The sequence below is a fragment of the Protomyctophum parallelum genome, assembly GCF_964188405.1.
Source record: "Protomyctophum parallelum genome assembly, chromosome: 5".
NCBI classification, from domain to species: Eukaryota; Metazoa; Chordata; class Actinopteri; order Myctophiformes; family Myctophidae; genus Protomyctophum; species Protomyctophum parallelum.
Window position 1 is genome coordinate 14,836,291 of NC_139702.1, and position 23,539 is coordinate 14,859,829.

A 23,539-nucleotide genomic window follows, 5' to 3' on the forward strand; every position below is an offset into this window, starting at 1 on the left:
AAGCGGGCTACTCCTGAAAACTGTAGGAGCCAATCGTGGCCAATCAGGATGGAATATGAGAAATCAAACAAACCTGTCTTGATCACATGACTATGGAGATCATGTGTACCGATTTGCGTGAAATTTGGATAAAATCTGAAGGAGTAATAATAGAAAATGTGTTTTACATATGTCGGCCTCCTGGTGGCGCTATAAAGAGCAGATGTGAAAAATTCCAGACAAAGGTTTTTCCTTGGCCTCTAGGGAGTTGGCATACAAAGTTATCCACGTGATCTGTGCAGTTAGAGGTAAAAACACTTTTCGGCCAGTTATAGCGCCACCTTGAGGCTGAGTTGAAATTGTTCATGTGGCATTTCGTCCTCGGCCTAGTGGGAATGTGGGTGCACAATTTCAGGGAAATCACGCGATGTGTTCATGATTTGCAGCATTTTGTTTGAAACTGAGCACTCCTGTGAACTTTGGAAGCCAATCTTAAGCAATCAGGATGGAGTGTGAGAAATCTGAAAGACCGGTTTCGTTGAATGGCTCTAGAGAGACTGTGTACCAATTTGCGTGATGTTTGGACAAAATCTGTAGGTGTACTGTGCAAAAACTTGTTTTGCACAAAGCGGCCCCCTGGTGGCGCTATAACAGGCCGTTCTGGAAAGTTTGGGGCAGAGGTTCATCGTTGGCATCCAGGGAGTGTGTGCAAAATTTGGCATCGACCGGGTTAACGGTGGCCGAGATTAGCTGCTCACGGACGGACGGACACACACACACACACACACACACACACACACAGACGGACACACGGACGGACGGAGTGCAAAACATACTCTCCCCCCATGCCTTCGGCCTGGTGGAGACAACAACATTAGGCTATACACGACGCAACCCAGTGTGCTACAGAAGATGGCGGAGCCTAGTTGTGGCTCTGAAACCACAATCAACTTCGTATTTGGTCTGTATTAAGCTCTTAAAGTGACTATAAACAAACGAAAATACAGTTCACAACGTCATACAAAATTCTCAATACGTTTGGTTCATACTTTGAGCCGTCTGACGGCAGTTTTACCTGTAAAAGGAGCAATGTGTGAAGAATACAGAAATCTCAGAAGCTGTCTCTCTCTTCCAAACACAAACGGATCGATGCCGTCTTCGGAAACAGCGCCAGTTCCAACTGAGGCAGACCAAAACAATCGATCACCGATTCACCAAAACATCGATCATAGAACTATCGATCTATGTGATGTAGGCTAAGCAATATAATAATGTCAAACTGTTTTAAATGGACGGTCCCACAACGTTATACAAAATAAAGAATATGCTCCGAATACCAAAATAGCTGCTACTCAAAATAAAGGCTTAAGTTCAAAATACTTAGGACAAAAATTGCTTAGAGATGTGTTTTAAAATAAATCAACAAAATGTCAACAGTAGCAACTTCGTTGACATCGACAGCATGTTCTACAATGACATCAATAGCTCTGTTATAGGCCGAATTAATTATAATACATCACAAAGATTTTAAATTAATAGAGGCGTAAGATAGGGCTGCAACGTTTCTCCATTTCTCTTCATTTTAGTCACAGAATTATTATTATCCAAGGGGTCTTTCTCGATTTGTTCATGCTGCTTTATCCCTTCGTTAATGACTCGACTGCCAAAGAAGTAAATAGATCCTTTTTAAACTTTTGGAAAAGTAGGCTACATCCCATAAACTAAACAAGAATCGAATTCTAGAGCAAAGGTTTTTGACTTTGAGGATACTGTAAATACTTCCAAAGTTAATTGGTTAAGGAAATGTCTTCAGAAGCCTTAGGGCCGATTCATACTCCTATTTTACCTCTGTTTCGGCGCTGTAGTGCCGAAATGATTTTGGCTCGTCAGAAATTTTCAGTAGCACCGAAGAGACGACTTTAGGACGGTACCCGCCCCCCACGAACCTCAAATGACGTCACATTGTAGGCTCTACAGAGCCGAACCGACTTTTATTAGGCTCTAAAATAGGATTATGAATCGGCCCTAACGCCATCTTCTTTTTCATTCCAAATACTATCTTAAAGCTGGAGTGCCAAGATTTTTCTTCCATATATGGAGATCTAAGGGTGGCAGCAGGGGCAGAGTCTTGAGTGTACATGGTTCGATAGGGGTTTGAGGTCAGATGTTGAGTTGCTGGCCAATATGACATCATGATCAGGGATCTCCATATATGGGCTTAATATTGATGACATCAGGGATCTTCACTCGGCATGACCATATATGGCCATGACTGCGGTGACCAACCAACCAACCAAACAACTGACTGACTAACTGACTGACTGACTGACGGGAAATGCACGATTTCATAGTATGCGACCTGTGGTCGCAATAATAAAAACACCTCCATAAGGAAACAGAACTAGGCTATGTGGAATATATGTGTGTCTCTCTAGAATCTACCATATTATGTACTATGATATAGTAGCCTACTTTATTGTCAGTTCACCTTGTCAAATTTGTCTTGTGACCCATCAGCCAAGTATGCAAAACGCATATAGGCCTACACACATTTGACATTTACACAAAGAACAAGAGAATTTACATGTACATAAAGACATGAAGACAAGAGCAATATCCACCGCTTAGATTACCCATGGCTACAACAACTCCTGATTAAAAGCCTCAAAGTCGACTAAAGTCATACGTGGATGTATAAAGTTTCTGAAGTGGTTGTCCAACAATCTTTGAACACATTTGCAAGTTGTTGCAGCAGTTGTGACACTATGAATGATAATAATGTAACAATCTAAACAACACACATGTCAACACACAGTGAACAGCTACACAAGCAGCTTGTCGGCCATGCCGAGCCATAGGCCCACAGGGCAGGAGACCATCTCCTGTTTCTGTAGCGTGAGGCAGCTTGATGTACAAGTACACCCCCTGGACATGACACTAGTATGTCGGCACTTTACTACACCATTATTTACTGACTTGTTACATCCTGACCAATGTGGGGACACACTGTAGGCTACTCTCATATACCACCAGTAACCTATGAGCTGGAGGGAATATTGCAAGATAAAATAAAAATGAAATTCCATCATGTTCCAAAATGAGATCCATGCACGGATAAAACGAAAATCCATCACAATAAACAATCAATGTGTATTTTATCTCTTGATATTATGTAATTCCTAATCCCTTTGCATCATTGTCATCCTGGATTAGATTGACTGATCATATTTATGTCTTAAACTAAGGGCCGATTCATACTCCTATTTTAGAGCCGAATAAAAGTCGGTTTGGCGCTGTAGATGTAGAGCCTACAATTTGACGTCATTTGAGGTTCGGGGGGGGGCGGGTACCGTCCTAAAGTCGGCTCTTCGGTGCTACTGAAATCATTTCGGCACTACAGCGCCGAAACAGCGTAAAATAGGAGCCCTAAAGGCTTTCCATTTGTATGAGTCCTGCATATATGTTTTTAGATTAACCATCTGATTAAAGCTTTTAACACATACTGTAAAAGAAAATGGCTTTTCGCCCGTATGAGTCTTCATGTGTCTTTTTTGAACGCCCATCTGAGTAAATCCTTTACCACATACTGTACACGAAAAGGGCTTTTCGCCTGTATGTGTTTTTAGATGACCCAACTGAGTACCTACGAGTACCTAAAAGGGCACCTACGGACGGCTGCAATTCGAAACTGGCCCCCGTAAAATCTGAATCCCCCCCACCGCCCCCCCCCCCCTTTTTCCCCTCACTGTATAAGAATATTTTCCCTTTTTACCTCCTTTATGATGAAATCCTGTTCTGTTCTTTGACTATAGAAGTGTCTATTTGTATCTAAATGTTTTGATGAATTGAACATGGTGGACCCTCTTGTAAACAAGTCTAATGCTTAATTGGGTCGTCCACTCACAGTTAACAGTCTTTGTATTGAGTTTGTACTTGAAATGTACTGTAATTCTGCAAACTGTTAATTGCAGCTAAAATGGGCCACCTTCAAAAATGTGTGTTATCATATATTGTAATATGGTTCCTCTAATTAAAAAGTATTGATATTACATTATTGTTTATATTAGATGCCTCTACACATTTTCTTGCTAATTATAATAATGAATTGCATTTTTATAGCGCTTTTCCAAGTGCTCAAAGCGCTTTACAACAGTTCATTCATTCATACATTGGGAGGTGAAGCAGCGAACAGTTGACGCCAGCGTCCTCACTTCCCACATTCACACACCAATGGTGGCGAGCTCACACCGACCGACTCATTGGAGGCAATGTGGGGTTCAGTGCCTTGCCCAAGGACACTTCGACATGTGGACAGGAGGAGGAGGAGCCGGGATTCAGACCGCCGACCCAGGGATCTTTGGACGACCTGCTCTACCTCCTGAGCCACAGCCACCCCAATAATAATATTTGCTGATGTTTAAGTGCATTGATTATATGCTTTTCATCATGATTAATTGATTCTAGGATGGCCAACAAGAAACAAAAGAGCAGACAGAAGAGGGGCAGACATTAAAATAGAGGACAGGAGAGGATATGGATAAAAGACGAGAGGGGGACAACAGAACAGAGAGGAGATGAGAGCAGGAGTCAAGATGGGGAGAGGAAAGAAAGAGAAAAGACAGAGGGGATTCCCCTCAGGGGAGTGGTCATGCAGAGGAGAGGATGAAGGGAGCACTGGATGAATACATGGTGGACCTCGAGAAAGGAGCAAATCTTAGAGCACGCTTCCTCTCGACTCGGGCGTGGAGTGTTCCCCGGGCCACGCTGCAACGCAGGATCAGCAGCATTTTTTTTTTTTTTTAAGATTTTCTTTTTTGCGGATTACGCCTTTCATTGTTTTTTTGAAGGGACAGACAGTAGGCTGACAGGAAACGGGAGAGAGATGGGGGAAGACATGCAGTAAAGGCCGTGTCGGGCTCGGGAGTCGAACCCGCGGCACACTGCGACTGGATTACCAGATGGTTACGCCACCGCCTGGGCCAGCAGCGACCATTTGTCAGGCAGAAGACCATCGTTTTAGTCGACAAAATCAGTTAAAGTTGCACGGAAAGAAAGAAAGCTGAAGTTTCATTTAAATTACCATTTAAGGTGCATTTCAGGTGTTACTGTTTATACTCCTATACATCAACATTGCCAGTGTCCTGCTGAGGCTGACACCACACACACACACACACACACATACACACACACACACACACACACACACACACACACACACACACACACACACACACACAATGACGGTATTAAGTCCATGATTGTCGGTCCAGAATGCTTTTATTGGAATACCAACTAAACTAAGTCACACTTTTACCAACTCGCCCCGGGCGTACAGCCGGCAGAACTAAGCTGAAATGGTTAAACCCAAGTTTCCTTACCTTAACCTTAAGGTTGTTATTAGTGAAAGTAAAAGATGAGTATTATTTTTAATTAATATGCTCGTTTTTTCTTTTCTTTTTTGGGAGATTTTAGCTATTTTTGACAGGGGGCTGGAGGCATTAGAACATGGGACGAAATATGTATAGGCTATATATATATATATTTTTTACCAACTATTTTGGTGATTTCTTTTTTTATAGTCCTAATAGAACCCAAAAATTATATCTGGTCACAAGAGGTCAAGGGATCTATTGAATGTGAAGGGGGAGGTAATGACACACAGTATGGCATCCCCCCCTAGTACCCCTACTTCTGAAAACAATGAACCTTGGTTGAAAAAAAAGTTGTACCTCTTTTTTTGCAAGTATTCAGTCAACAGTGCCAGTTTTCAGCATATTTACCTTTTTTTGAGAGCCACTGCAGGCATGATGTGTCCAGAATGTAAACTAAAGGTCGTCTGGTAGGCAGAGGAACCTCTCAACGTTCAAATGGAGAGGGGGTGGGGGGGGGGGGGGGGGTGGGAGAGATCCAAGCTGCTTCTTTTCACCTGACAGGGGAGAGTTTCCCCGGCCGTACGTAATTCCGACCAGTTCCTTTCCCCTCCATCAGGCGCCCCAGCTGGCCAGGGGGAGGTAGTTTAGACTAGAGACCAGGACTACTGCATGTTCCACACAGAAAGGCCCTTTTCGCCAACCCCGCTTCAAGTATGGGCACTGATGACGCGTTGGAGAGAACACGCCTTCAGTGCCCCCCCCCCCCCCCCCCCCATTTCTACATTCACTACACATTTCTACACAACCTCTGGATATCCTCGTCATTCTGGGCATAAACAATAAGTTGAACATTTGCATGATAATAAAGCACACACAGAGGACGCTGTAGTGACGAAACCTTTATTAAACAAAACATAAAACATAATTTTCCCTCCAAGGGATAAAAGTGGATCTTTGAGGTTATAAAAACACCTCTATAAAGAAACAAAAATACAGGTATGTGGAATGTATACAGTACACCCTCACTCTGGAATCCACCATATTATGAACCACGACAAGGCACCAATCTAAACTACACACAGGTTGGTTCGCAATGGAAACCGGTTCAGTTCTTTTCCACCGGTTGGTTCCCAGTGGAAACCGGTTCAGTTATTTTCCACCGGTTGGTTCATATATATATATATATATAAGAAAGCTAGATGGCTCACCCACGCTCTGGCCAATGGAGAGCGACGTTGCTATGTGGCGGCCATCTTACCTCGGGGCAGCATAACATTGTGTCTATGGGGCATGTACTTTTAAATAACCATAACATTGTGTCTATGGGGCATGTACTTTTAAATAACCATAACATTGTGTCTATGGGGCATGTACTTTTAAATAACCATAACATTGTGTCTATGGGGCATGTACTTTTAAATAACCACAACTAGCTCAATTTCCAACCGATTTTCAAACGGTTTGGTTCGTTATAAACGTCAGAGACGTCCGCATACTTATATGGTTTTATACGACGTTCATATATTTTAAAAAAAGCAGATAAGCGTCCTGAATCATAGCCACGTTGACGTTTGTAATAAACCAACCCGTTTGTAAATCTGTGAAGATTTGAGCGAGTTATGTTTTTGTTTGAGCTGCCGTTGAACAGACTGTACTGTAGCCCCGAAGTAAGATGGCCGCCGGGTGAACTACGTCAGAGATTCCGCCTTGAGCCATCTAGACTTTATATATATATATATATATATATATATATATATATATATCTATGGGTTGGTTCCCAATGGGAACCGGTTCAGTTCTGTTTGGTTCTTAGTCCACGAGCCAGAGCCTCAAAATTGGAACGTTAATTAAGAATTGAGTGGGCAAAACTATAGGCCTACCTAAATTAAATTGTTTATAGGATCAATATAAGTAAATTAATATATGATAAACCCTTCTACAGTAGTAGCTTTTTCATTTTGTTTTCTTCATATTTTCCCCATATAATGCCTCATTTGCATATTTAAATATAAATAATAATATTGTAATACAATAAATCATTGTCTTTGTGTAAGTAATCAACTGGGGAAGTTTCATGTTGATAACAATCTAATTCTTCTCAATTCATAATTAACGTTCCACTTTTGGAGCTCTGGCTCATGGACTAAGAACCACAAAGAACTGGAACCAACCGGTGGAAAATGGGTCACAGTGAACAGGTACACAATCCCAGCAGCTTGTCAGCACTTTGCTGCATGCACCATTATTTAGTGCATATCAATGCACATTAGTGTTGTTTTAGTCGACTAAAACTACGACGAAAAAAACGTTTTGTCTACTAACGTTTTACACTGACGAAAACGAAATAAAAAAAACAAGCTACGATAACTAAAACAAATTATATTGACAATTTAGTCAACAAATAAAACATTTGACTAAAATGTTTGGGAGAGACTAGTAATTTCACGCTTGGTTGCATAACTTGTTAACACATTCTGGGCTGGAACCCCTCTTGGTGTTTCAAGCATTATGTTATGCTTTATCTATTGAAAAATAGCAGATCTACAAGCTCGTAGCATGGCACTGAGCTTGTAGGTCTGCTATTTTTGAAAAATCGTGAAAATGTGGCGCAAATGTTTGAATATATATATTCTTTTTTTTAACTCAAATCTTTTCTTCCAGGAGGGGGGGGGGGGGACCAGTAACCTATGAGCTGGAGGGAATACACGCAAGATAAAATAAAAAGGAAATCCCATCATGTTGTATAGAAAATAAGATCCATACACAAGGAAAAAAAAACTAAAATCCATCACAAGAAAATATCAATGTGTATTTTATTCAGTCATGTCGTTATCGTCAGATTATGTAATTCCTCTGCCTTTTGCATCGTCGTCATCCTGGATTAGATTGACTGATCATACGTCTTAAACTAAAGGCTATCCCCTTTTATGTGTCCTAATGTGTATTTTTCGACTAACTGTCTGGCTTTTCGCTTTTATGAGTCATCATGTGTCTTTTTAGATGACTTGTGTTAACACAGTTTTTATCACATACTGTACAAGAATAGGGCTTTTCCCCTGTATGAGTTCTCATGTGTATATTTAGATTACTTGTGTTAGCACAACCTTTACCACATACTGTACAAGATATTGGCTTTTCGCCCGTGTGAGTCATCATGTGTGTTTTTAGAGTACCTTTCTGAGTAAAGCCTTTACCACAAACTTTACACAAAAATGGTTTTTCGCCTGTATGAGTCAACATGTGTCTTTTTAGATGACTTGTGCTAATACAGCCTTGGCCACACACTGTACACGAGAAGGGCTTTTCCCCTGTATGTGTCATCATGTGTATTTTTAGACCATTCGTATGACTAAAGTCTTTACCACAAACAATACAGGCAAATGGCTTTTCACCTGTATGAGTCCTCATGTGCGTTTTTAGATTAGCTGTGTTAACACAGCCTTTACCACAAACTGTACAAGAAAAGGGCTTTTCGCCTGTATGAATCCTCATGTGTGTTTTTAGATTATCCTTGTGATTAAACTCTTTGCCACACTCTGAACAACTAAAGCGTTTCTTCTCTGTTTGTTTTGATGATTGCAGGTCCCCTACCACATTTTGTGTGTTTTGTGACTGATCTCCCTTAGTCTCCTCCCGCTCATCACCGTCTTCAGCGTCAGAATCAGAACAGTGTGAAGAGAGGAGCTGGTCATTGCCAGTTTGTTGCGATCGTACCCAGTACTGTATATACGCTTGTGTTTTCATGTGTTCGGTTGAGGTGCCGGCTAAAGGCTCCGTCTCTCTGTTTTCGTCATCGTCTTCACTTTTCACTGCTAGTAATGGCAACGTTGACCCACCAGCCTCTTCTGGTCTTTGAAGTAGCTCCTCTTGTTCCTCTTGAATCTGTGGAGGTTGTGGTTCCTCCTGGAGCAGACTGGAGCTCCTCTCCTCTTCAGACACGGGGACCTGTAGAAAGTCTAGGAAAAAAATATATACAAAGAGACTCTATAAAAGGTTTGATAGTCAAATTCAAATGGGGGGGGGGGGGGGGGGCACCGTTTTTCAATTTTTTGGGGCATTGGGTGCCCAGATTGAGCACAACTTTAAAAGAAAATCAGACCAGTCTGAAGTGAGTGGTGCAACACCACCCTCTATTGGCACTCTATCGGGACATAGTCACATAGGTTAGGACATAGGGACAAAGCTGTTTCTTGGAGTGGTTGCACCACTCAAAAAACACATCGGGGCACATCGGTGGAAAAACTAGCGATACCGATGGCTGATATATCGGTGAGACAACATTGGTAAAGGACATAAAATATGTCTATTTTTATTCTCTCCTTGTTCTTTTCTCTCTCTGGATGAATTATTCATTCATTCTGAGAGGGAAATACTGTACTTTTTACACTAGAATTATGTGAAAACTTATTATGCAGATTTTGATTATTACATAGGCTACATTAAACACTTATGCCATATTTCATATGCTTTTCAAAAGTAGCAGATCTACAAGGTCACACCATGTCGCTCATTAAATTATAATCGATAGTGATATTTTATTTCATTTACCTGAGAGAGTGTCACAGCTCGGCTCCCAGTCTAGTAATGACAATGATGACACATCAGCTTCCTCCTGTTCTTCTTTAATCTGCAGAGGTTGTGGTTCCGTCTGGATCACAATGGATCTCCACTCCTGATGTTCATCAGGAACCTCCTCTGTGGAAGTGAGGAAGTCTATGGGGAAAATAAATAAATGAGACAAAATAATTAGAACAAATAATTAAAGGGACAAAGCCCAAAGGGTCTCTTGTCTTGTATCTGTATTTTTATTTTACTCTTTTTTCCTCCCGCCAAAAATACGAGTTCTGTCTGTAACGTGCAGTCGGTTTTCGCGACACTTGGCTATAGAGGGTATGCGCATGCTTAAAGTGAATGGCACATCGAGTGGCAAAGCAACATGCAAAGTGAGTTTAACATTGTTTAATGCAATCAGATATGACTTTTCTGTGTGGATGTATTGGGCTGTCAAGGCCAGAAAGTAGTTTATTGCCACTCAGTAGGCGTTCCTGCATAACTTCCTGGTTTGATGATGTCACGCGCATACCCTCTATATGGTATAGGGCCATGCCATACGGTGAGGATGTGAACCCCACGACCATTGGACAAAAGGGTGGCGCTATAGCACTCCATTGAAAATTCTAACTTTGAACAAACATAGCTCATGAACCGTTTGACCGTCTACAATAAAACGCTGATACACATGTGTCTCCTCATGTCGAACAACTTTTGTGTTCTGACTTTTGAACTCTGACCTTTAGATCACACGCCATTTTGAATTATATGAAAAACGCCCAGGGTCCAAAACCATTTTGCGCATTACAAACCCTCTGGGTTACAGTTTGGAAACAATTATATTATTTTCTTTTCCTTCTATCTAGGCACAAAGGAGACTCTTTGTGTCTCCATAGGGAATCACTGCTGGCCGTCAAATGTAAATGCTAGTCTGCTAGAAGAATTAATTAACCCAAAAACATATATATATATAAAACCCCTATAAATATGAAGCCGACGCTATACAAGGTAATAAAACCCGTTAGCACCGCACCGTTCTCTGTGAATCTCTGCCGCTGCTTCTGCTCTCTGTTCAGGCGGCGACGGCCTGCGGCGCCTTCCTCCGTGAGGCGCTGGCGACGCCGCTGCTGGCGTTCCCTGGACAGGCGGCGATGGTGGTCCGCGGCGGCTTCCTCCACGAGACCGTGGCGGCGGTGGTCCTCCGAGCCGCCTTCCTCCGCGAGACCGTGGCGGCGATGGTCCTCCGAGCCGCCTTCCTCCGCGAGACCGTGGCCGTCCACGTCGCCTTCCTCCGTGAGACGCTGGCGGTGCCGGTGGCGCTGCTGGCGTTCCCTGGCCAGACGGCGGCGCCGCTCGTCGGCGGTCTCCTCCGTGAGGTTGTTGAGGTTGTGCTGCTGGGGGCGGGGCGGGAGGCATACTTTGGTTAGACACACTGTAACATTGGTTATACATAGGAATCGTCAGCTGCCTCCCGCCCGGCAACAAAAAATAAGCCCCAGACCTACTTGGACTAACTGGGCTGGCCTTACTAATAAGCAAGTGACAGATCTGGGTGTGTTCTAAATGAAGTGCTAGTGTTGATTATCGTGTATTAATCTAATTATAGTAAACGGATACTATTACACAAAAAAAAAGATGAAGGGAAAATAGACCTTTTTATAGTACAATAATGTTTCACGTTTACACATACAAACAAATTACACAATAATCAACACAAACACTTTATTTTAGGACACACACCCAAATCAAATCATATTATGGCGTGCATTTTCAATCAATTATTCCATCAACGCAAACGGCATAAACAATATTAGTTTGCCTCTTCGTAAAACGTACAAGTTAGCGTTCTCTATCATACCATACTACTATCATCAGACTATCCAGGCATCCAGCATATCCACCTCGGAGGACAGTCAAGTGTCGGTGTGGCAGTGTCGGTAGGCCAATCACAGACAGGCGGGGCGTTACCATGCCTATGCTCGCACACAAACGGTATTCACGCCTCTGTCACCGTCATCGGGACAAAGAGGTTTGTATTTGGAGGGATGACGGACCATGAGTACGACAACAAAGTGTTTGACACAGAGACCAACTGTTGGATGAGCACACCTTCTGCACAGCTTGTTCCAGAACGTCGGGCCTTTACCTAGAATGGAGAGCTGTGTATAATTGGTGGCTCCAACTATGCCCTGAGGCAATGCTTCAATGATATGTGGAAATTTAATTCCAAGACCTTCTCCTGGAAGAAGGTTGAGCGGCCCAAGGGGAAAGGACCGGATTGGGGTGGTTCAACATACTGTTGCATGCTGGGAGATCGTAGTGTAGCGGCCAGCTATGGCTGCAGCCAATAGGACCGTCTTGGGGGCGGGACTTACTGGGGAGTGATTGACGGGGGCTTGTGGGTACACTGTGTGGGTATAGTTTGGTTGAGAGTGCAAACCAGGCGAGGAGGAACACAGACAAATGCTGTTGTTATACTGTTGATTATTGAAGGAATAAAGAGAGATCTTTATCATTGGAACTACGTCTCTGCCTCCGGTTCCTGGGATCGTTACACTGGTGTCTGAAGAAAACTAAAACTAAAGACTGATTGTCGTACGGAGACGTAAGTTGCGCGCATTGTTTACTAGCTAGCTTAGCTTCAGTTAGCGTGTTAGCTAGACCGGCAGATGACATGGATAGCTCCGGTGGAGCGAAAATAAAGAAAGAGCCGCGGAACGGAGCAGATTATGGGCTGCCTGGACCGTCGGGCGTCATGCCCCAGCTAGAGTTGGCCACGGAGGCTGACCACCGCGGAGGTCGCGCCGCGGGGGACGCCACGGACAGCAAGCAGCCGCCTCCTCCTCCTCCCGCTTTTTTTCCCGCGTCTGCTGCCTCGGTGAAGACGCCCAAGTACAATGGTGGCTCGGACTGGGAGGCGTTTCATGCCCAATTTGAACTGCTGGCGGACGCTAGAAGGTGGGACTCGAGGGACAAGGCACTGCAGTTGGCTTTGTGCCTTGAGGGGGACGCTCTATCATGTCTCCTGCTTCTGGACCCTGTGCAGCGGCGGTGCTACGATGCCCTGGTGGGGGCCCTCAAGAGGCGGTTTGGAACGTGGTCCCAGCCAGCGCTCTTGAAAAATGAACTGAGAGGAAGGTGCAGGAAGCCTGGTGAGTCGCTCCGGGGGCTGGCTAATGACATTGAGGGCCAGGTGCGGCGGGCATACAGTCACATGCCCGCCGATGCACGGAGTGAATTGGCTACTGATCTGTTCGTCGGGGCCATCTCCCCCCCTGATCTGCGTGTACAAGTACAACTCCAGCACCCAAAGTCTCTGCTAGAAGCTCTGGAGGCGGCTATAGAGAGGGAGAGCCTGCAGAGTGCTGCTGCCAGCGGTGGACAGGAAGTGAGCTCCCATGCGGTGAGGGCTGCGTCAGGATGCCCCGCCAGGGAGGAGGTGCCAGCATGGGCGGCGGAGATGACTGAGCTGCTACGGGCGGTGACTCTACAGGTACCGCCGCCGCGTGGCCCGCAGGTCTGCTGGGGGTGTGGCCAGCCCGGCCACATACTACGGAGGTGCCCGGCTGCTCTCCAGAAGCGGGGAAACTCCTCGGGGTCCGCATAGACGGGGATATGCGGGCCCCTATTTCCACCGCTGCCCCAACATCGCCAGCCCAGGCCTGTTGTCCAGCGGAGGGAGCCCAACGGTGCAGCGAGGGGGGAGGGGCTCCACCCCCCCAAGAAGTAGATGACAGCACGCCGCCACCTTCTCAGCCTCGTCCGTCAGCAGGAGGAGCCCAGTGGTGTAGCGGGGGGGAAGGGGCTCTACCCCCCCCAGAAGTAGATGACAGCGGTGCTCCACCGGTCGTGGTGGGGTGGATCCGTGGGAGCTCCGGGGGTGGGAGCTCCTGCCATGTCGCTGTCACTGTCCAAGGGGTGCCTACTGCCGGCCTGGTGGACACCGGGTCGTCGGTGACGCTGGTGAGGCCGGACATCCTGCCCGGCGGGACAACACTGCAGCCTACAGCGGTGCGCCTCCGCACGGCCACAGGTCAGCTGGCTCCCATGTTGGGGAAGGGGCTGATGTGGTTGTGCGTGGGAGGCAGACGTGTTCGCCATCTGGTTTGGGTGGCGGACGTGCAGGACTGCTTCATCCTGGGACTGGACTTCCTCCAGGACACGGGGTGTCTGCTGGACATGGGGAGGGGTACGCTTAGCTTTCCGGGGGGTCCTACAGTTGCCATGGGCCCCCTAGCTACCGGCCCCCTGCCCCCTGCCCAGCCCATTGTCCAGTCTCTATCTCCGCTGGCCCCTGTGTTCACCCCGCCATCCTCCACCAGCTTTTCCCCGTGCCCAGCGTGGCCTCCCCAGGGGGGGGAGGAGTCGTCGATCGACGCTGGGCACCTCCAGTGCCAGTCAGCAGCCACGGCCTTGCCCGGCGAGGGGGGCGGGGGTGAGCTGCCTTCCGGCGTGTGGAGAGAGGAGTACGGGGACTTGGAGAAGCAGCAGCAGGAACAGCTGAGACGGCTGCTTGAGGAGTTCCAGGACTGTTTTGCGACGAGTGAGAGCGAGGTGGGGAGGACTACCATGGCAGAGCACGTGATTGACACTGGACTTGCGGCGCCCATAAAGTGCCGGCCACGCCGCCTCCCTCTCGCTCGTCAGCAGGCATGTGACAAGGCCTTGGAAGACCTACTGCAGGCAGACTTCGTCGAGCCGTCAGAAAGCCCCTGGGCGGCGCCGGTGGTCATGGTCGCGAAGAAGAACGGAGACTGGCGGTTCTGCGTCGACTACAGGCGGTTGAATGACGTGACCACGAAGGACTCGTATCCCCTCCCCCGCATCGATGAGTCCTTGGACCTAGTCTCCGGGTCCTCGTGGTTCACCACACTGGACCTCAAGAGCGGCTACTATCAGGTCCCCCTCTCCCCTGAATCTCGCTCCAAGTCTGCGTTCTGCACCGGGCGGGGGCTATGGCAGTTCAAAGTCCTCAGCTTCGGTCTTTGTAATGCACCTGCCACTTTCGCCCGGCTCATGGACAAAGTGTTGTCTGGTATCCCCCGCCAGGAGTGCCTGGTGTATCTGGATGACTTTTTGGTCCACGGCCGCTCCTTCGAGGTGGCCCTGGAGTCCCTGAGGCGCGTTATGGAGAGGATAAGAGCTGCAGGGCTGACGTTGCATCCTGAGAAATGCCACTTCATGCGCAGAGAGGTGACTTTCTTGGGGCACGAGCTGGACGCGGAAGGTATTGGCACCATGAATGACAAGGTGCGGGCGGTGGAAGAGTGGCCCACCCCCCGTGACCAGAGTCAGGTGAAGAGTTTCATCGGTCTGGCCTCGTACTACAGGAGACATGTGAAGGGTTTCGCCACCATTGCATCACCCTTATACCGACTGCTGGAGAAGGACAGAGACTTCACATGGACTGAGAGGTGCGAGGAGGCGTTCCTCGGTCTGAAGCAGGCGCTGTGCGAGGCTCCGGTTCTCGCTCCGCCTGACCCCACACTGCCCTTCATACTAGACACTGACGCTAGCGGTGTGGGGGTGGGGGGAGTCCTATCCCAGCTGTGGCCGGAGGGAGAGAGAGCGGTGGCTTACTTTAGCCAAAAGCTCAACAAGGCTGAGCGGAACTACTGCGTCACCCGCCGGGAGCTCTTGGCAGTAGTACTTTCTACCAGACACTTCAAATACTACCTGTGCGGTCTTCCCTTCGTGGTGAGGACGGACCACTCAGCTCTCCAGTGGTTATTGACTTTCAAGGAACCAGAGGGGCAGGTCGCCAGGTGGTTGGAGGAGCTGCAGGAATACGACTTCAAGATAGAACACCGGCCAGGGGCCCGCCACTCCAACGCGGATGCCCTATCACGCCGGCCGTGTGCGATGGAAGGTTGCCGCTACTGCGAGAGGAGAGAAGCACGGGAGCTGGAACGGCGTACGGAGGGGGAGGAGTGTACAGCCGTTAGGAGGATCGAGGAGGTCGTCTGCAAGGAGCTGCAAACGGTGACAGACACTGAATGGAGAGACAAACAGGAGGAAGACCCGGACCTGCAGCCCGTCTTGCTGTGGGTGGAGGCCCAGCAGCGCGCGCCATGGGAGGCGGTGGCGCCCCTCTCCAAGGCGACCAAGGGTCTGTGGACCATGTTCGACTCACTGCGGCTGTCCGAAGGAGTACTACAGCGGGCGTTCAAGACGGCGGCCACCGGGGAGGAGCAGTGGCAAGTGGTGGTCCCTAAGGACCTGCAGGAGGCTGTACTGAAAGCCATGCACGGAGCAGGTGGGTCGGGACACTTTGGAGTCACCAAAACACTTCGCCGTCTTCGGCAGAACTTCTACTGGGGGCGGCAGAAGAGGGACGTCGCTGACTTCTGCCGTCGCTGTGATCTCTGCGTTGCCCGCAAAGGCCCCCCCGGGCGCTCGCAAGCGCCACTCCAACAGTTCCCGGTGGGGTGCCCGATGGAGAGGGTGGGGATAGACATTACGGGACCGTACCCACGCTCCGAGGGGGGCAACTGTTATGTCCTCTCCGCCATAGACTACTTTACTAAGTGGCCAGAGGCATACGCCATCCCAAACCAGGAGGCGGTAACGGTCGCTGATGCCCTGGTGGAGGGCATGATTAGCCGGTTCGGCGCCATGGAGTCCCTACACAGTGATAGGGGGACGAACTTTGAATCTCGGGTGTTCGCTGCCATGTGCGAGCGCCTGGGCATACACAAGACTCGCACTACCCCGTTGCACCCCCAGAGCGACGGGTTGGTGGAGAGGTTTCACCGGAACATGGGAGATCAGCTTGCCATCGTCACCTCCCGACACCAGCGGGACTGGGACAAGCACCTGCCCCTGGTGCTCATGGCATGCCGCTCTGCGGTACAGGAGTCGACGGAGTGCACACCGGCTCTCCTCATGCTGGGACGGGAGCTGCGCACCCCAGCTGAGCTGGTCTTCGGTCGCCCGCCGGACGCCCCAGCCGTCCCTGCAGGGCCAGAGTACGCCAGGAAACTGCAGGACCGCCTGGACTCTGCCCACAGCTTCGCCCGGGTGCAGCTACAGGAGGCCGCAGTGAAGCAGAAGCGCTACTACGACGTGAAGTCCCGGGGGCGAGACTTCGCACCAGACGAGCTAGTCTGGGTCTACAATCCGTTACGGAAGAAGGGACGGAGCCCCAAGTTGGACAGCAAGTGGACAGGACCCTGCAAGGTGTTAGAGAGGCTGGGAGAGGTTGTTTACCGTGTGCAGATGCCTCCTCGGGGGAGGAAGGTAGCCCTCCACAGAGACAGACTGGCCCCCTACAGGGGGGGTCCCCCCTCCCCCGACACGAACGCACCGGCGACCTTTCCCTCTCCTCCGGCAGCCCAACTCCCCCCCGGGTCTCCGCCCATGCCACAAGGAGACACTGTTTCCCCTGCCCCTACGCCCTTGTCCCGTTCCCCCCCTGGCCCCCCCCCGGGCGCCCTTTCCCCCCCCCCTGCCCCTGTCCCCCTACCCCCGACCCCTACAGGGTCTCGGCCGAGGAGGCGGACGAGACCTCCGGCCCGTCTGGGGGACTATGTGGTGTCCTCTGGGGCACTGGTCTGACAAGGACGTTGTGAATTGTGGAAAAAAAAAAAAAAAAAAAGAGAGTTGTGAACTGTATTTGGGATGTGGGGAATGTATTTGGTTCTTGCTTTGATTTCTAGGCTGTTGCCGTGGTGTACGTTGGCTGTTTGTCTTGCCTGTTGGCCCGGTCCTCGGGGTCGAGGACTTTTGTGAGGGGGGGGTAGTGTAGCGGCCAGCTATGGCTGCAGCCAATAGGACCGTCTTGGGGGCGGGACTTACTGGGGAGTGATTGACGGGGGCTTGTGGGTACACTGTGTGGGTATAGTTTGGTTGAGAGTGCAAACCAGGCGAGGAGGAACACAGACAAATGCTGTTGTTATACTGTTGATTATTGAAGGAATAAAGAGAGATCTTTATCATTGGAACTACGTCTCTGCCTCCGGTTCCTGGGATCGTTACAGTATAATCCTATTTTGGATCACAACTCATTTTACAGGTCTTACACTTAAGTCCTAATCTGAAGACGTTATGCAAGATAGCAGTTATTCAGAACAGTCTGGAGCAGTGTGGACTTCCACACAACATCAGGTGGGAACTGACAGCCATGATATGACTGACAGGACATCATCATCATCATATCATCATCATCATACTATAATTCAGTCAATGTCTGTCTGAATGTGTGTCTGTCTGTCAGAAACACTGCCGTATCTCCTCACTGCCTGCACCAATCACTCCCACTTTACACACAGGCATTGACCATAATAATATGGAGGTCTTCACGAAGCCCTTTTTCCGATTTTACACATTAATGATTAATAACGAATTTATTAGTGAATTAAAAATGTGAAAACGCACCCAGGGTGCAGTACCCCCTGCGGCCACAAGGTAAGGTGGGGGGCAATATCTGCACCAATCGCTCCCACTTTTCACACAGGCATTGACCATAATAATATGGAGGTGTTAACTAAGCCCTTTTTCCAATTTAACAAATTATAAATTTATATTGAATTTATTAGTGAATTAAAAATGTGAAAACGCACCCAGGGCGCAGTACCCCCTGCGGCCACAAGGGGAGCACAATATCTCACAACGGGTAAGGGCTAGTATTAAAGGACCACTTCGCCACTATTAAACTTTTTCTGTGTGTTTTTTATCATTAGCATATATGCTAAAACACCCCGGTATATTATCATTGGTGGTCTGTAGCTCCGTGGGGGCACTTTCAAAGCTGTCTACCACCTACGTATTTGTACCAAAGTGACGTAGGTGGTAGACCCTCGGTAGGCTATCAGAAACTACAAGGGACTGGACAGGTAGGCTTGCCGTAGCTAGCCTAGCCGCGAAGGACACGGTCCCTCGCTATACACAACAAACGAAAACAACGAGTCAGTATATGGCTACTCTATGGGAGTTTTTGGACGAGATAATTTTAAATACATATTGGCAGAATCTGCGTTAGGGTCGTTATATTATGAACCAGAAATATACGGAGGAAGGAATGCATTGACGGGGACAACTGCTAGTTGCTGTGGCTGTGTGCTGCTGAATGATGCCTGCTAGTGCTGGAGCGACCTAGCTAGTAGCGTCGCACACAAACTTTTCTGCCTAGATAGTGTTGACTGTTTTACTGAGAAGTGAGGACATGGACTGTTTTACTGAGAAGTGGGGACATGCCTGTTTTACTGAGAAGTGGGGACATGCGTTCAGGATGCCTCAAACTGGAAGTTGCAACCGGAGCCCGATGGACCAAGAGGGACATTCAGATTGAAGTAAGTGTTCAATGTATTTGTTTTGTGCGTATCGCCACACCGTATTGTTTACATAATTGTCAGAGGCTAGGCACTGCTTCAGTTTACACATTTTCGGTGTTCATTCAACCATTCAATTAAAAACTGTATGGCATGCCATCTGAAGCGATGTATTAGCCATGGGCATGGCTCACATGACGCTCTAGCGAGCCCCATATGTGCCCTCCTCTCCCTACACATTCTGAGCGTTCGTAATGTGTCAGGACTAGCAATGTAAACATTCAAGTGTTATACCTGTGTCCATTCACTAGGTCAGCCCATATGGGTACAGAATGCTGATGAAGCTGAAGACCCGGACTGATGGTGAGCCATACATACATACTCAACTCAAACTTTATACACACAGCACATTAATGTATTTACTGTATTTTGTTTGACCGCCTAGAAAACTAGATGACAAGGGAATATCATTTTCTATAAAGGTTCACATAGTTATATTATCTCTGGTCCATAGCTCTAATGCGTTGCATTTAACACATTAGTGCTATCGATCAGAGCTATATTTATATATGCTTTTACAAAGACCAGTGGTCAACCAAGGTCCTGTAAAATGTAGTAAATATGTCTCACACAGACTGTTTCACACTGTAGTATTGAATTGTATCTGTTAAATCACACTAGCATGGCATTGCCCCCAGATGACAGTGAATTGACTTAACCTTTTGTAATATCTCAAAAGAAAGAATATATCATTACTGCATCAAAAGTAATCAACAAACTATACTATAAAACTGATGATAACATTGTACAAATTACTCAAGCAAAGTGCCTTGCACTGATTCATAATCAAACTATTTGTATAGCGCCTTTCATGACATGCAATGCAGCTCAAAGTGCTTTACAGAGCAATGGAGAGAAAAACGCAAGGCATAAAACATTGAAATAGAAGGCAGTCATGTAGGTTCAAGGTTGGAAGGTCACAGATTCAGTTGTTTTCTTTGGCAGTATTCTGCAGTCCAGAATTGCAATAATCAAGCCCAGAAAAAACAAAGGCATGGATCAGTGTTTTTGCATCATCTAATGACTGACAGGCTGATTCAAGCTATATTTCTAAATGTAAAAAAAGGCAATCTTTGGTAACATGATTGTGTGAATACTACAGGTTGCCAAGTCTGCTTATTATTATGATTGATATTTTATACTCGGTTGTAGCCTACCTACTAATTTGGTCGGTAAACTTAACAGTCCAATACCAAAGTGTACATCACATGAAACATACTGTACATAGCCTACACACTCAGTTGTCCATTCCAGTAATCATTTAGTGCTTTCACCATTACTGACTCTTGTCTTCTCTTGCCACAGCATGTGTGTCTCCTGTCCTGGCCAGAAGCTTCTCCAGCGACATGTCATCATGCAGAACCACCTGCCCTGTGACCTCTGACTAATGCACTTGTATCATTGTACATGTAGTTTGTTAGTTTCCAGTTCAACCATAGACCCCTGTTTTTATATATAATAGATTTATGTAAATCAGTACTATTAAAAGATAGTTGATTTGATGTCAAGTTTGTTTTATTTTTTCTCATGTAGGCCTATTGTATTTATACATTTTGACCAATTCCTAATACTCTATGAGGCTCAAACTGTCATGATATTGAATCAAGGGCCACGTGATACAAATCATTCAGATGTCTGTTTATACAAACCAGACCACAATGGAAATAAGTGTGACTTTGTCAGTGAATGTGTTTTATTGTACTGTAACATAGGGTTTAAAAAACAAGGCCACACAGGCAAAGTTTGTCCTCCTACTCAGATTACAAAAATCGGACAGTGTGCAAGAATCCCAGAATAATCCCAACATAATATTGCTATATAGAAATATTCTGTTACAAGTAAAAGTCCAGAATTAAAAATGTACTTCAGTAAAAGCACAACCATATTGGTAAAGGCTTAGGAGTAGTACATGTCTAATATTTGAAAATGAGATCACATTGATTTATCAATACAGATTGTGTTCAATAGCAACATACAAAGTAAATTGTATATCTATATAATATACTGTATACTTGGGAGTTCCTTGAAAGCCACTTCTTCATCTCTTGAGTCGAAGACAGCCACCAGCTCCTGCATCAAATAAAGTATTATGCAATTATGGGCCTCTGACCAATCATGAGACAATATGGTAAACAATAAGGTTTTTCATTTTAGCAATTTTTTTTAAATAGCAAATGTACAAGCTAGTAAAATGGTGGAAGCAAAAAAGCTCTTTAGCTGTAAGCATCAGACACTCGGTATGTCAAATTAATTTATAAACATCACAACAACCACGTGTAACAACAACCATGTATTTTGAAAGGAAATGCATGTGGTCTCCTGTAATGCATTGCAATGGCCATTCATTTAGTGTCTGGTGTACACAGCATTGTAGCTTATTTAGTTTATTACGACATACCTCTGTTCTGCAACTTATGCTTCGATGATGATGTTCCGCGTCAATTATTCCATTAGATTGCGGTCGAACTGGAAGATATCTGCGTTGGTGAAATGTTCACTGCACACTCAAAGTGGTTCGAGTACAGCTGGGATTGCATCTGTACTTCATAGTTCTAAAAACAAAGCCAGCCAGTGGAATTTCGAGTCGGACGCTGCGCACTACTACTATTACGCTACTTACTTACTACCAGAGACTACTAACTACTATACCACCACTACTGCTGTTACTATTACTACCGCTAAATATTAGCTATTATTATTACTTCTATCGCTTTCAACAACAAACACGAGAAACTTTCAGGTTCCTCCTGGGTGGCTGCCCCTAAGGGGCTGCCTCACTGTCTCCCAGTGCCGGTCTGTCTGTCGCGCAATGCACTGTGGGTATTGTAGGAAATGATATTACCGTGCCTCGGCTCATTACATGACTTGTTCTCCGCAGCGGTTTTATCAAATCTAAAAATTATTTTTGTTTTCATGAACGGATATCATACTAAAGCATGACAAAGGCCATGTAATAGTGGCGAAGTGATCCTTTAAGTAAGTCATCGTACATCAATTTATGTTAGCGGACATTTGACATCGCTACATAAGGTACGGGCCAAGTGCTCCCGCCAACATGCGATTGGTTAGCCGATTTTACATATGACGTTCATTGGCAATGGAAAATCTTGAGACACGTGGGGACAAGATTTAGCAGACATTTGACCTGAATTCCCCTTTCATTGTCAATGGCAAATCTTGAGACGTGTGAGGACTAAAAGCTGTTTATAGAGCGCCCCTTAAAAAGAGGAAAAATCCAATACAATACAATCCCTTTTATGCCTATGAATGGCGATCCCTGATGTCATCAATATCAGTTCCATATAGGAATGTCCATATTATGGGAATGTCCATATATGGTCTCATGATAACCAGTGTGGTTGCCACGACGCGAGTCACACTTGCAAATGAACCAAGTTGGTACAAACACATGGATCTCCATATGTGGAGCTGACTATCATCACCTGGATCTCCACATACGAAGATCACGCCACCGATACCTTAGCCTTGGTCCCAGGCTTACTTATCTGCCAAAATACGGTCACAACGCAAGGCAGAGAAGCGATCGGCGGTTGTATCCTCCGGAACAGCCGTCAAATGTATTTCCCCCGGATACGATATTTTCCCGACCAATCGCAACACTTGTTTCATTCGTAGATAATGTAAACTGATTTGTAAAGCATCAACGATTTCACTTCGGCTAAAATCCCGCAACTTCCGCTGATAGTCTTTTCAGCTTAGGTCTTGCCCAGGGTGCCGATACCTCATCAAACCCTGGATAGCCATACATGGAGAAGACTGGATCATCACCTAGATCTGCATATAAGGAGCCGGCCCGGGAAGTCTACATCTGACCTGACGGACACCAGATTAATAGTTTGAACACCTGCGTCTTAACTGTGCCGTATTAAGAAGCGCTGTTGCTTCACCAAGGGCGAGGTCGCTCTGGTTACTGTTAGTAATTAATTAGTACTTACAGAATGTGTTTAATAGCAATTAGAGTAGTTGTACTTACATAATGCAGCTGGACAGCAGACGCTGGAATCTGAGTGCCCGGAGCAAACACATGAGAGACCGCCCCTAAAAACAACATGTAAACAACAACATTAAAACTCTTTCAGTGCCACCTGGTGGTCACCAGTTTAGGCTTTGAGTGCCAATTCTCCCATTATAAAGAAAGAAAGAATTTGTAATATATGGATGAAAATTAAAATATATTTTTTTGTAAGAATTACGAGGGAAGTACGTCTTACTTAATAGGCAATTAGACGTCTTGACGTTTATGGCTACTAAACAGTTTTAATGTAAACAACAACATTAATGTAAACA

General features: G+C 46.5%; 1 protein-coding gene across 1 annotated transcript in view; it reads right to left on the minus strand.

Moving 5' to 3' along the window:
- Nucleotides 1-7,304: 7,304 nt before the first annotated feature.
- Nucleotides 7,305-23,539, minus strand: part of LOC310859446 (uncharacterized protein) — a 31,495-nt gene continuing 15,260 nt past the window's right edge. The window contains exons 7-10 of the mRNA XM_083765988.1: nt 23,226-23,290; nt 10,936-11,296; nt 9,900-10,064; nt 7,305-9,307 (exon numbers count right to left, since the gene is read on the minus strand). Coding sequence (XP_083622114.1) covers nt 8,304-9,307; nt 9,900-10,064; nt 10,936-11,296; nt 23,226-23,290 — 1,595 coding nt within the window. The 3' untranslated portion in view covers nt 7,305-8,303. The remainder of the gene's footprint in view (nt 9,308-9,899; nt 10,065-10,935; nt 11,297-23,225; nt 23,291-23,539) is intronic.